Source organism: Propithecus coquereli, unplaced genomic scaffold (genome assembly GCF_000956105.1).
Source record: "Propithecus coquereli isolate 6110/MARCELLA unplaced genomic scaffold, Pcoq_1.0 Scaffold101, whole genome shotgun sequence".
NCBI classification, from domain to species: Eukaryota; Metazoa; Chordata; class Mammalia; order Primates; family Indriidae; genus Propithecus; species Propithecus coquereli.
In genome coordinates this window covers 1,040,217-1,053,569 of record NW_012133970.1, presented here as the reverse complement: position 1 = coordinate 1,053,569, position 13,353 = coordinate 1,040,217, and the positions used below count along the sequence as shown (strand labels likewise).

Here is a 13,353-nt window from a genome sequence, read left to right as displayed (position 1 = left end):
GTCTCATACTGATGAATGGACTGGTGAGTCAGATGACTAGCAATACAATTGAGCTGCTAATAAAAAGCAGAGTCAACTGCTTTTCATTATTCACCCACTCAACTCTAATGGCACTTAATACTAATGAGTAATCTAGTGGCAGGTGCCAGGATTGAGGCTTTGGTTGGATGGTAATCCTGCCTGATAGTGAAACGAAGTTAAGGTTTCTAAATATGTCTGACAGCCTAAGGGTAGATTTGCTGATAGGTAATCACTTGCTAAATACTTCTTTGCTCACTGTGGAAAATTTTTGGTCCTTGATATAGGAGAGATTCATCATAGCCTTGAATAAAATAGTTGAACAAATATTTGATAAGTGTTTTTAACATGACTGATATTTGGGGAGGGGAGAAGCTCTGGTAGGTAACGTCCCGGAGTCTTTTATCTGAAACTGGGAGGGCCAAATGCATTTCAAAATAGAGAATTTTTAGGATTTTAGGAAGATAAAATACCATATATAAAACTCTTAGCCAGGTCTGAAGCAGCACCTTATAGTAAAACATATTTCTGCAACAAAATATATGAGTATTTGTACTAGGTGAGATAAATAAATTCTGTAAATAGCTTCATGTCAGTTCAGGTTAGATTTAACCATCAAATGAGTTTTTGGAAGTTTTTTGGAATTTGGAATTGAGGATGAGGGATTGCGGTCCTGCACTTAAGTTGGTCAAGCAGTATCTTTGGTTGACAGAATAAAATGGCAGGGAGCTAGATGCATAAAAATGATTTCAAGATATTTGTGATCGACAGAGCAGAGTATAATTAATGACAGAGTATCTCTGGGTTTCTAGGATTTGTACTGTGTTCGCAGTGACCTGGGGAACCTGCTCAAAGCCCTGGGTCGCTTGGAAGAAGCCAAGGTAGGTGTTTGATAAAACACATTTAAACATCAGTGTTATGAAAACTTGTACTTTTTGCCAAGTCTTCAACTCTTCATTGAGCTATCTTCACAAAACAGTCCTATGAAACTGAGGAAAACTGACGGCATGAATCGCCTCAGACTAGAGCAGGGCCAGGCTTTGGCATATCTGTTCTAAATCTGGGGGTAAAGCAAGAACCTGGACATTTTGGAGCCTTTCTGCTGAGCTAGATCATCTTTATAACAATGGGCTCTGTCATGATCTTATGTGGGAATAAATAACATTCCTTCAAATCTGAGGCTTGCCTGCTGATGACAAGCAGAGCGCCTGTGATTTGGCTCAAGACTCCTATATGATGCAGGTGCCATTGAAAATGCTGCTCTTCTAAGTCCTTTGTGGCTTGTAAGTGGAGAAGAATTTCATCCAAATGTTACCCTGTAATGCTGGCATTTAAAATTCTTATTTAACCTTCCTCCCATCATCTTCCTCACCCTTTTTACAGTGGAAGAAAGGCTGTTAAAATGATTGCAAATTAATAATTGGAACATCCTGCCCCTTCTTGTCCTTACTCCCTCCCTGAGTTCCTTTTTCCTCTTTTCCAATCCTGGTTGTCTACCTCCTTTTCTTCCTCATTTCCTTCTTTTATTCCTCCCTACCCGACTCCCTTAAAAAAAAAAAAGTCAGAAGGACAAAGCTGGTTTGTTTGGGAAATGGACTGATCGAAAGAAAACTTGCCAAAGTGGAAAGGTGGCTTTTAGCATTCTGTGTTTTCAAATAATGAATTTGAACACCAGGTTGGGTTAATTAAAGCTTTTGGTATAATTTAAAATTAAATTTATAAATGCAGTTGTCTTGTTACAAGCCACCTTACGCAACCGCGCTGCAGGGGTGAGGAGTGGGGAGAAACCAGAATGCTTCTGAAACTCCCACCTGTTGCTCTGAGCCCCACGCGCATGCTAATGCGTGGAGTGTATGCGCAGCGTAGCTGTCTGTTTGACTGCTTCGTCCAGGGAGGGAGAAGGCTTTTCAGCACCATCTAATGTTAAAAAGGCACTAGTTTTGAGTGCATAGCTCGTAAATTCTGCTGACACTTTGGATTAACCTTATGTAGGTTTCCAGCTAATGAATTGTAATTGATTTCAATCTTAGCCGATAAATCTAATTGGTAATTTATAGGACAAATATTTGATCAGCTCCTATTAATTGTCACCCCACCAAGCGGACAGCTAACATGAATTGCACTTCACTGCAGCTTTAGAGATCGGTTTAGGCTGAGACATTGCGCCTGCCTTAGGTTGCTGACTTCTTTATTTCAGAGCTCTGGAGACACCTAGTTTGAAAAATGTCATTCTGTTTTTTTGTGAGAATTTAGTAAACAAGAAAATACTCTTGAGTGAAATGCAATGTATTTCTTTTGTAATCAGTGCATTTGAAAATTCAAGCCAGCATATTCCTAGTAGATGGAAGCAAAATTAAGTTGTCTTTGTAGAAAATGAAGAGCCTTTCTTCCAGCAAAAATCCCTGCTGTATGCAATAGCCCTGATTAACCCTCTCCCTTCTGCATGTTTCCCATGTTACAGACTTGAGACTGTCCTCATCCCCATATGTAATAGACATCCAAAGAATTTCGATTGCTTTGTTGAACTTTTACTAATGATCTTGTTTTTATTTTCTCTCTTGTTTTTGGTTTTTCACCATTGATATTGTATTTAGAAGGTTTCAGGTGGGTGAAACCTCCTATTCCATGCGTAAGGTGCCTCGCTGAAGGGAGCTCGAGGCCTGGATCTAGGGCAGACACACAACCTCCTCCTCTTCCAGCAAGGAACGCACCGAAAAGTCACATGATGAGAAATATGGTAACGGGTTTGTAACTGCCACAGCAAAACAATTTGCCTCCATGCCTGAATCTTCTGTCTTGTGGCTTCAGAAACAGCTTAAAATAATTTTATTTACAAGCAAGTTATTTAAGAGAATGTTTTATACTATAGCCACAATTCTGTCAAAGATAAGTAAAAGTTAATTAAGATATTAAAAATTATTAGAGATAATTTACTTAGTAAAAGCTTCTAACTCTTCTTGTTGTTCATTTTTTTTCCTTTTTTCTTCTTTGTTTGGATTGCAGCATTCTGCTCTTCTGATGATGCGCTGTGACCCTGCAGTAGCGCAAAGGCTGCGCAGCGTTAATGCGCATTGCGTGCGAATGAGCCCCTGTGAACGGTTGACTAGATGAGTAATCTGATTGACTGGCTCCCTCAGTCCTATTCTGTAGCCTTTTTGGATAAAATTGGGTTTTAACATACCTCGAGTCTAACTAATCTCATTAAACAAATATTCTCTATGGGCCTGTCTAGTAGATTAATGGATCTGGTTGGCCGTTTGCTGCGTCTAGGGGTGTTCTATGTAGCGCAGCAGTTCGCAGCGATTGCGCAGTGCGATGCTGTTAGGTTGCGCAAGCGATGTTTGCGCTCGCATTACAGGGACCTCAACCTAGGTGCAATCCTGTCATGTGAGGTTTCAGCCTCAGTCCTTCTTGGGAGACAGGGCATTGTGAGGATATAGCTTAAAGCCTGGCTTCGTGATATCTGACTTGGCAGAAAAACCTTTTTCTTTTCAGTAGGATAGTTTTGATGCTAGTGAGGACCATTTTGCTGAAGAGTAGCATTTCCCAAAATGTGTTTCATAAAATGCCCAAGGAAAGAAGAATTCCATGGTCAACTAAGTTCAGGGATCCCTGTGAAACTATTAAAGGCTTAGGGTAGTCCTGTAGTGAAGAAACCTGTTTTCCTAATTTATTTGGTCATGAAATCCTTTTTTCCAGTGACATCTCTTAACACCTTGTGGAACACACTTTGAGAAATGGTGGGGGTAGGAAAACTTGGCAGTGGCGCCCTCTAGATACGACTTGAAAACGTAACAAGAGCCCTTAGGTGTTCGGGTAAGAGAAGTCCAGCATACGGTCTTCTAGCAACTGACTTCCCACATTAGTCCCAGTGTAAGGGTTGCTCATTGGTTGGCAGAACTGAACACGGTGGTTTGCACTTGGGTTCTGGTGGCGCAGGCGCAGGAGCAGCCAGCTGTGGCAGCGCATTAGTTTTGGCGCAAGCGAGCCTATGCTGCAGGGTCACTTTTGACTGGTCAGAGAAGGAATAATGATATCACCTTCTTCCCCCCTCCCCCCAATCTTTTTTTTTCCCTTTACAAATTTTCCCCTTTCCCTTTACCTCCTTCCCCTCCCATCTTCTTTCATTAACCCCCCCTCCCAAGGCATGTTATTTGAAAGCAATCGAGACGCAACCGAACTTTGCGGTCGCATGGAGTAATCTTGGCTGTGTTTTCAATGCACAAGGGGAGATTTGGCTTGCAATTCATCACTTTGAAAAGGTTAGTTAAATTAATAATTGGTATTTATGAAGTACATACGTGTACAGAGTGTTTTTTTTACCAGAACTAAATAATAGGTCTTTACTTAACCAGTCGCATAATGTCTTTGTTTCTCTGACAGTACAGATGGTCCCTGACTTACTATGGTTTGACTTAGGAATTGACTAGGAATTTTTTTTACTTTACAGTGGTGTGAAAGACATACGCATTTAATAGAAACTGTACTTTGAATTAGCCATACGGCTGTTCTGTTTTTCACTTTCAGTATAGCATTCAATAAGTTATATGAGATATCAACACTTTATTATAAAGTAGACTTTATGTTAGAAGATTTTGCCCAACTGTAGGTAGATATAAGTGTTCTGAGAATGTTTAAGGTAGGCTAGGCTAAGTTACGATGTTCAGTAAGTGTATTAAATGCATTTTTGACTTCATATATCTTCAACTTAGGATGGGTTCATGGGGATGTAACCTTTTTCTAAGTGGAGGAGCATCTGTATTGCGGCGTTTGCTGGATGGTATATGGTATGGCAGCTTCCAGTTTGGCATTGAGAATGTACTTTAGTAATTATAAATGCATTTTAAAGTGGGCTTTAAAGAAGCAGGGCTTCTTGGCGAAAAGGGTGATTCCAGGTCTGGGGCAGGAAATATACAAGATTTGTCTGGAATGCCTTGTCATACCAGAAAGTAAGGAAGCTTTGGCATACTACTTTATCTCAAAAGGACTCAGGCAACTTGAAGAGGCTTCCACTGGCTAAAGATGGGGGCTTGAGCATCAACAGGAATAATAACTGAAATATACTGAAACTTATCAAATATATTTAAATCCATGAGCTCATAATTATACTAAAAAATTCATTGGTCACCATTGGAAGATGAGGAACAACTCATTTTGAAAACTGGTTAAAAAGAGAAGAATACAGTTTTTGAGGAACCACCATACTATTTTCCAAAATGGCTGTACTAATTTATAGTCCCCATCAGTGTACAAGGGTTCCCTTTTCTCCACATCCTCACTAACACTTGTTATCATTTGTCTTTTTGTTTTTTTCTTTTTATCAGATTTTTTCTTTAAAATTTTTAAATTTCCAATTTTTAATTTTTCATGCTACCTTGTCTAAGATCATTTGTCTTTTTGATAATAGCCATTCTGACAGGTGCAAGGTGATATCTCATTGTGGTTTTAATTTGCGTTTCCCTTACGATTAATGATGTTGAACATATTTTCTTTTCTTTTTTTTTTCATGTCAGATGGGTAATGTGCCGATGTCGTAACAAGGTTTGAGAGTGGCACATCTCAAACATGCACATGAACACCCAATGATCTTGCTCATGAACTACAAAAGGATCTTGAACATATTTTTATGTATCTAGCCATTCGTATCTCTTCTTTTGAGAAATGTCTGTTCAGATCCTTTGCCCATTTTTTAATCAGGTTTGTTTTCTTGCTTATTTAGTTGAATTTCTCATATATTTTAAATATTAGCCCCTTATCAGATGTATGGTTTGCAAATATTTTCTCTCAATCTGTGGCTTGTCTCTTCACTCTGTTAATTATTTCCTTTGCTGTACAGAAGCTTTTTAGTTTGATGCAATCACATTTGTCTCTTTTTGCTTTTGTTGCCTGTGCTTTATACTAATTGAAATAAACCAGGCACAGCAAGACAAATAACTGTATGATCTCACTTATCTGTGGAATCTAAAAAAATCGATTTCACAGAAACAGAGTGGAAAGGTGGTTACCAGAGGCTGAGAGGGATGGGAAAAGGGGAGATGTTGCTCCAATGGTACAAAGTTTCAGTTAGACTGGAGGAATAAAATAAGTTTCAGTGATCTATTGTACTGCATGGTAACCACAGTTAATAATAATGTATTATATATTTCAAAATTACTAAAAGAATAGATTTTTAACATTCTCACCACACAAAGTTGGTGAGGTGATGGATATGTTAATTAGTTTGGCTGAATCTTTCAACAGTGCATACACGGATCAAAACATCACATTGTACCCCATAAATATACGACACGATTGTTATTTGTCAATTAAAGATTGAAAAAAGGGCCAGGCAAGGTGGCTCACGCCTGTAATCCTAGCACTCAGGGAGGCTGAGGCAGGAGGATTGCTTGAGCTTAGGAGTTTGAGACCAGCCTGAGCAACAGCAAGACCCCATCTCTACTAAAAATAGAAAAATTCGTGGAGCACAGTGGCGTGAGCCTGTAGTCCCAGCTACTCGGGAGGCTGAGGCAAGAGGATTGCTTGAGCCCAGGAGTTTGAGTTTGCAGTGAACTATGATCATGCCATTGCACATTAGCCAGGGCGACAGAGCAAAGACTCTGTCTCCAAAAAAAAAAAAGGAATAAAGCATTTGTACTCCCTCTCCTATATGAACTGGACTTTAGAGTATCCCAATAGTTGATGGCGGAGTTTCTCTTATAAAAGTATTTCAACTGATAAAGGAAGAAAGAATGATAGAGTATGACCATTAATAGCTTTAGGCATTTATCAATAGCAAATAAAGAAATGCAACCAGATACTAAGTACCTTGTGGTAGAAGTAAACAATTCTACTAGTGAAGTAGTCTTGGAAAAAGAAAAAACCCAAATCTGATTAAGCTTCTAGTTCTACCTGCCAATTTGCAGGGAATACATGGGCCAGGGAAACATGTTAAAGGACACCATAGGGATGCAATCAGAAAAATCCAAACTATGGGAAGCTGTATAGGACAATAATCTGATTTCTTCAACAAATTGCAGGAATAAAAATGGAGATTTTAATTAAACAATTTCAAGGATTAAAAGAAACTGAGAAAGGCACATTGACAAATTGTATGGGTCTTATTTGGATCCTGATGTAAAGCTAATCAGAAATTGGACCACTGAGTGGATATTTGATACTAAGGAATTGTTGTCATTTTTTTTAGGTATAATGGTATTGTGGTTATGTTGGGAGGGAGAAGCATTCTTGTTTCTGAGATACATATTGAAATATTTTCAAATGGAGTATGTCTGGGATTTGTTTGAAAATGATCTGGGGGGAGTAGGTTGGAATATAGATTAAATAAGATCGAACATGATTTATGAATTGGAGATGGATAAGGGAGACTTGGGTTTGTTGGGTTCATGTTCCTCTGTTTTCGTATGTTTGAAAATTTCCATAATAAAAAGTTAAAGATTTTTGGGGAGGACATCTATCACTATAGACAATCTCAGTTAAATGCAGCATGCTGTCTTTACAGAGTTACCATCTAAGTGAAGATAGTGTTCCTTATGAATGTTTTAAATGTATTTACAATTACTCTTTACCTTTTCAGTGTTTTGATTAAAGTTTACATTTACCACACTATAGGAGTGCCTTTCTTTTTTTCCCCCCTACATCTTAATGCACAGCAAGGAGTACCTTTCTTTTTTTTATATTTTTATTTTTGAAACAGAGTCTGGCTCTGTCTCCTGGGCTAGAGTGCCGTGGCATCAGCCTAGCTCACAGCAACCTCAAACTCCTGGGCTCAAGTGATCCTCCTGCCTCAGCCTCCCGAGTAGCTGGGACTACAGGCATGCGCCACAATGCCCGGTTAATTTTTTCTATTTTTAGTCGTTTGGCTAATTTCTTTCTATTTTTAGTAGAGATGAGGTCTCACTCTTGCTCAGGCTGGTCTCAAACTCCTGACCTAGAGCGATCCTCCCACCTCGGCCTCCCAGAGTGCTAGGATTACAGGCGTGAGCCACTGCGCCTGGCCAGGAGGTGAATTCTTAATATACTGCCGAGGTTGAGAATCACTGCTCTAGATACATCCAGCCATATTTTAAGACAACTTCTCAGTTATTCAGATGACATCATTTGATGGTTAGTATCTCCTTGAAGTATTGCGTCTTACCGAGTATATAGTTCTAATTATATATCTTACTAAGGTCTTGCTGAGTATACAGTTGTATATATGCAACTGAGGTATATGATTCCTTTTGAGTAAGAGCTTGCTGCCTCTTTGTGCCATTAGAAGAGTTAGACTGGTTAATTAATTGTAAATAAAATATGGGCAATCATAAGTATTCAGCTCGATAAAATTGAAGAAGATACACTTTTAAATTTTTTCCTTCAGGACCCATTTTGCTCATGAGAACATGAGAAGTTGTTTTCATAAAATTGAGGTTTATAAAAATAATGAGAAGGTACTAAATAAATTGGGTTTTAAAAATGAAATAAGATTTAATTATACTAGGGATTGTAATTGGAGGTTGAAAATGACCTCAGAATAAAAAATTATTTAATTGGGAAGTTAATCTGGCAAAATCCTAACTTGCTCTAAGTAACTGTCTTGAAATTTTTAGGCTGTCACCCTTGACCCAAATTTTTTGGATGCTTATATCAATTTAGGAAATGTCTTGAAAGAGGCGCGCATTTTTGACAGGTGAGAGAATGTTCTATTTAATGAATTTTCTTGAGTCTGTTGTATTGATACTTGAGAGTTTGGACTGAAATTATGACAATGGTCCATTGAAACACATTTTTCTTCTCTAATATGTTGTTTTTCCCTGCCCATGATGTCTGCAGTGTTACCTTTTATTTGTAGGTATTGTTGCCTGACTTTTCATTGTTGGCTTTCTTCAAAGCCGTTATCCTTCTCACTGGGAGTTTAGTTGCAATTTCCTTTATTGTAGAACTGTTGAAATGGTTATCTCTTAGACTAAATTATTCCTTTGATCTGATTCAGAAAGCTCAGTAAATCCTGATTTATAACTTTTTTTGTTGTTGTCAAAGGAAAGCCTATTATGTGGGAGTAGAAAATTTCTTTTTTTAAAAAATATGCTTCATTGTTCTTCTGAAAATTTCTTAGTATAAAAATACATTTTATAAAGGTGCAGTTTTGGTTTGAGGTTAAAGTATAGTATTGTGATATATTTTGGTAGAGTGCAGCTTGAATTGATTGTAACAAAGCATCCATTAAAAATTATTTGCATTTGCGTGTGTGTGTATGTGTGTGTGTCTTTATTTACAGAGCTGTGGCAGCTTACCTTCGTGCCCTAAGCTTGAGTCCAAATCATGCAGTGGTGCACGGCAACCTGGCTTGTGTGTATTATGAGCAAGGCCTTATAGATCTGGCAATAGACACCTACAGACGAGCTATTGAACTTCAACCACATTTCCCTGATGCTTACTGCAACCTAGCCAACGCTCTCAAAGAGAAGGGCAGTGTAAGGATTTTTACTCAGTCTATTTTGTTATCTGGTAGGATTAAGAAAGTCTTTTTTTGTATGTATTGTTATTAAGTATTGAGATGATGGTATATTGGTTTACGGTGGAGTTTTGGTTGAGGGAAAGAATACCAAAAACCCATTTTCTGGAGTATTACCAGCCATTAGGCTTAACTGAGCAGTTATTAGAACAGTATCGGTGTTGGCTCTGTGATTCTTCTGTGTAGTTTTTCAATGGATTGTTTTGTTTTTTAGGTCGCTGAAGCAGAAGATTGTTATAATACTGCACTCCGTCTGTGTCCCACCCATGCAGACTCTCTGAATAACCTAGCCAATATCAAACGAGAACAGGGAAACATCGAAGAGGCAGTTCGCTTGTATCGTAAAGCATTAGAAGTATGTTAAGGGTGGTGCGGCTGGGTATTTAGTCTGTGCGATAGTAGAGGGAAAGCAGTTAAGTTTGCCATGTCATCCACTTTTGTAAAAATACATAGTGGTTGAATCATTTAAAAGAGGATTATTCACTGAACCAATAATGGAGTACCTAAGGTATGATGTGAGGTCCTGTGTAACATTGAAGAAAATCTCTACATTCGGAGTTCATTTTTCTACGGATAGATAAGATCGGAACAAAAAATTAAATTTAACCCATAGTTTAAGAGGAGTTATCGATAAGTATATAATTTCAGAGCCTGATGGCTGTATGGTGGTTAGTAGATGTGGTAGGAGTTTAGCAGAGAGAGATTTCAGTGGTGCTGGAGTAGTCAGCATAAATGAAGAGGAGGAGAGGTCTACCTTATTATGTTTGAAACAAGGAGGGGTATAAAATAGAGGAAGAGGTAGAATTTGAGCTACTAGGCCTTGGAGAATGAGTAGACTTGGAAAAGGTAGAGAGAAGTTTAGGGGTATAGAGGTACTTGAGCAAAGTTCTTAAGGTTGTGGCAAGTTATTACTATTGTTTAACAGTTTTTTGTAAATCTCAGTTAAGATTTTGACTCTTCGTAGGTCTTCCCAGAATTTGCTGCTGCCCATTCAAACTTAGCAAGTGTACTACAGCAGCAGGGAAAACTACAAGAAGCTCTGATGCATTATAAGGAGGCTATTCGGTAAGAAACTCACAGCCTTATTTAAAAATTTTTTTTTTTTTGAAACAGACAGGATCTTGCTCTGTTGCGCAGGCTGGAGTGCAGTGGCATGATCATAGTCCACTAAAACACGAACTTCTGGACTCAGGTGACCCTCCTTCCCGCCTTAGCCTCCTGAGTAGCTAGGACTTACAGGCATGTACTACCACACCCAGCTAATTTTTAAATTTTTTGTAGAAGTGGAGTCTTGCTATGTTTCCCCAGGCTGGTATCAAACTCCTGGCCTCAAGCAATTGTCACACCTCCCAGAGTGCTAGGATTACAGGCGTGAGCCACCGCACCTGGCCCTTTTAAATTATCTTTTAATTTTTAAATGTTTGGCATTTGGCACATTGGGCAAGTGCTAAAATGGCTTTTACTAACAACGGGAAGGGGGGAGGGGGGTTTAAGATTTTTGTACTAGATAAATAAAACTTTTGTCCTCTCTTTTAGAATCAGTCCTACCTTTGCTGATGCCTACTCTAATATGGGAAACACTCTAAAGGAGATGCAGGATGTTCAGGGAGCCTTGCAATGTTATACGCGTGCCATCCAGATTAACCCTGCATTTGCAGATGCCCACAGCAATCTGGCTTCCATTCACAAGGTACTACTGTTTATTATAATATGTGCATCTTAGCACCTAAAGTTTAATTTTAGGAAACTTCACCATCGCACTTTATTTATTTTCAGGATTCAGGGAATATTCCAGAAGCAATAGCTTCTTACCGCACGGCTCTGAAACTTAAGCCTGATTTTCCTGATGCTTATTGTAACTTGGCTCATTGCCTGCAGGTAAAGAATAACAGGCCCTAGTAGTTGGCTTTCAGTGTTGTAATTGCTTTTTAATTGTTATGTGCCATAATAATCCAAGCCTGACTGGAGACAGTGTTTTTTTTTTTTTTTTTTTTTTTTGAGACAGAGTCTCACTTTGTTGCCCAGGCTAGATAGAGTGCCGTGGTGTCATCCTAGCTCACAGCAACCTCAAACTCCTGGGCTCAAGCGATCCTTCTGTCTCAGCCTCCCGAGTAGCTGGGACTACAGGCATGCGCCACCATGCCCGGCTAATTTTTTCTATGTATTTTTAGTTGTCCAATTAATTTCTTTGTATTTTTAGTAGAGACGGGGTCTCGCTCTTGCTCAGGCTGGTCTCGAACTCCTGAGCTCAAACAATCCGCCCGCCTCGGCCTCCCAGAGAGCTAGGATTACAGGCGTGAGCCACCGCGCCCAGCCGAGACAGTGTTTTTTAATAGGTTATCTGACATTACTTTAGGCCAAAGACACATAAAATAGTAGATCTTGGGATAGGGTTTTCAGGATAATAACTTCTTTTTTCCTTCCTCTAGATTGTCTGTGATTGGACAGACTATGATGAGCGAATGAAGAAGTTGGTCAGCATTGTGGCTGACCAGTTAGAGAAGAACAGGTTGCCTTCTGTGCATCCTCATCATAGTATGCTGTATCCTCTTTCTCATGGCTTCAGGAAGGCTATTGCTGAGAGGCATGGGAACCTCTGCCTAGATAAGGTATGATTCTTTTGTTTTAATCTTTTTGTTGTAAACTAAAACACAGATACAGAAAATTGCAAATCAAATGTATAGCTTAATGAGTTATCATAAAGTGAACACTACCCAATTTGAGAAATGAAATTTTTGGTCAGTCCCTCTTTTCCATTTTGTCCTGTCTCAAGCATAACCCCACTTCATAAGGTGGAATCCTTAACTTAAACACTAACAATAGAGTGGTGGTGTTTTCCTTTAAGTTGAAAGCCACAATGGTTAATAAAGTGTTTGGTATTTTGTGCTCACCTTTGAGAATTAGAGCACTACTTGATCAAAGGTTGGAGAATAGATAAGAGTGCTAGGTATAGTTTTGTTTTTTAAAAAGGTTTTCCTACATTAAAAAAAAAATTCCCTACAGAATTTTCTAAAATGTCGGAGGGTTTATCATTCTCTGTCCATGCTGCTTCATTCCTACAAGTTTTAAATTTGCTCACGTTTTTTCAAAGGGCTCAGGAAAATGTTAAGGTATGAAACATATTACATACCCTGCTAAGGTCGTATCAAAGTGGCTATAGGAATTAAATGAAGTGTTCTGGTCAAACCTTTCTCAACAGGTGTGAATGTTTAGGTTTGGTGTGTTTTTAGTCAGTTTTCCTAGATGAAAATTTATGTATAGACTCCATTTTACTAACAAGCCTTGGATTCTGTTGTTAGATTAATGTCCTTCATAAACCACCATATGAACATCCAAAAGACTTGAAGCTCAGTGATGGTCGACTTCGTGTAGGATATGTGAGTTCTGACTTTGGGAATCATCCTACTTCTCACCTTATGCAGTCTATTCCAGGCATGCACAATCCTGATAAATTTGAGGTAAGACTAGTGTTTCTCTAGAATCATTATTTGTTTTAAAAAAAAAAAAAATCCACAGTGTTGGCTTTATTGTCGCCACGATGTGTTTCCAAAAGATTCGAGCAAGTTTTTATTAAATATACTATGTGTCGCCTTTCAGGTGTTCTGTTATGCCCTGAGCCCAGATGATGGCACAAACTTCCGAGTGAAGGTGATGGCAGAAGCCAATCATTTCATTGATCTTTCTCAGGTAGGTGAAACTCTTTTTTTTTTTGAGACAGTTTTGCTCTGTTGCCTGGGTTACGGTGCCGAGCCATCAGCCTAGCTCACAGCAACCTCAAACTCCTGGGCTCAAGTGATCCTCCTGCCTCAGCCTCCCGAGTAGCTGGGACTACAGGCATGCGCCAC

At 38.9% G+C, this 13,353-nt stretch overlaps 1 protein-coding gene across 2 annotated transcripts in view; it reads left to right on the top strand.

Moving 5' to 3' along the window:
• The window catches only part of OGT (O-linked N-acetylglucosamine (GlcNAc) transferase), a 46,507-nt gene that overhangs the window by 10,073 nt on the left and 23,081 nt on the right, over positions 1-13,353 (top strand). For both annotated transcript variants that reach the window (XM_012643521.1, XM_012643511.1), the window contains exons 4-14: positions 831-899; positions 4,164-4,280; positions 8,604-8,683; positions 9,272-9,467; positions 9,723-9,863; positions 10,473-10,573; positions 11,045-11,198; positions 11,285-11,386; positions 11,938-12,117; positions 12,808-12,966; positions 13,106-13,195. In XM_012643521.1, coding sequence (XP_012498975.1) covers positions 831-899; positions 4,164-4,280; positions 8,604-8,683; positions 9,272-9,467; positions 9,723-9,863; positions 10,473-10,573; positions 11,045-11,198; positions 11,285-11,386; positions 11,938-12,117; positions 12,808-12,966; positions 13,106-13,195 — 1,389 coding nt within the window. The remainder of the gene's footprint in view (positions 1-830; positions 900-4,163; positions 4,281-8,603; positions 8,684-9,271; positions 9,468-9,722; positions 9,864-10,472; positions 10,574-11,044; positions 11,199-11,284; positions 11,387-11,937; positions 12,118-12,807; positions 12,967-13,105; positions 13,196-13,353) is intronic.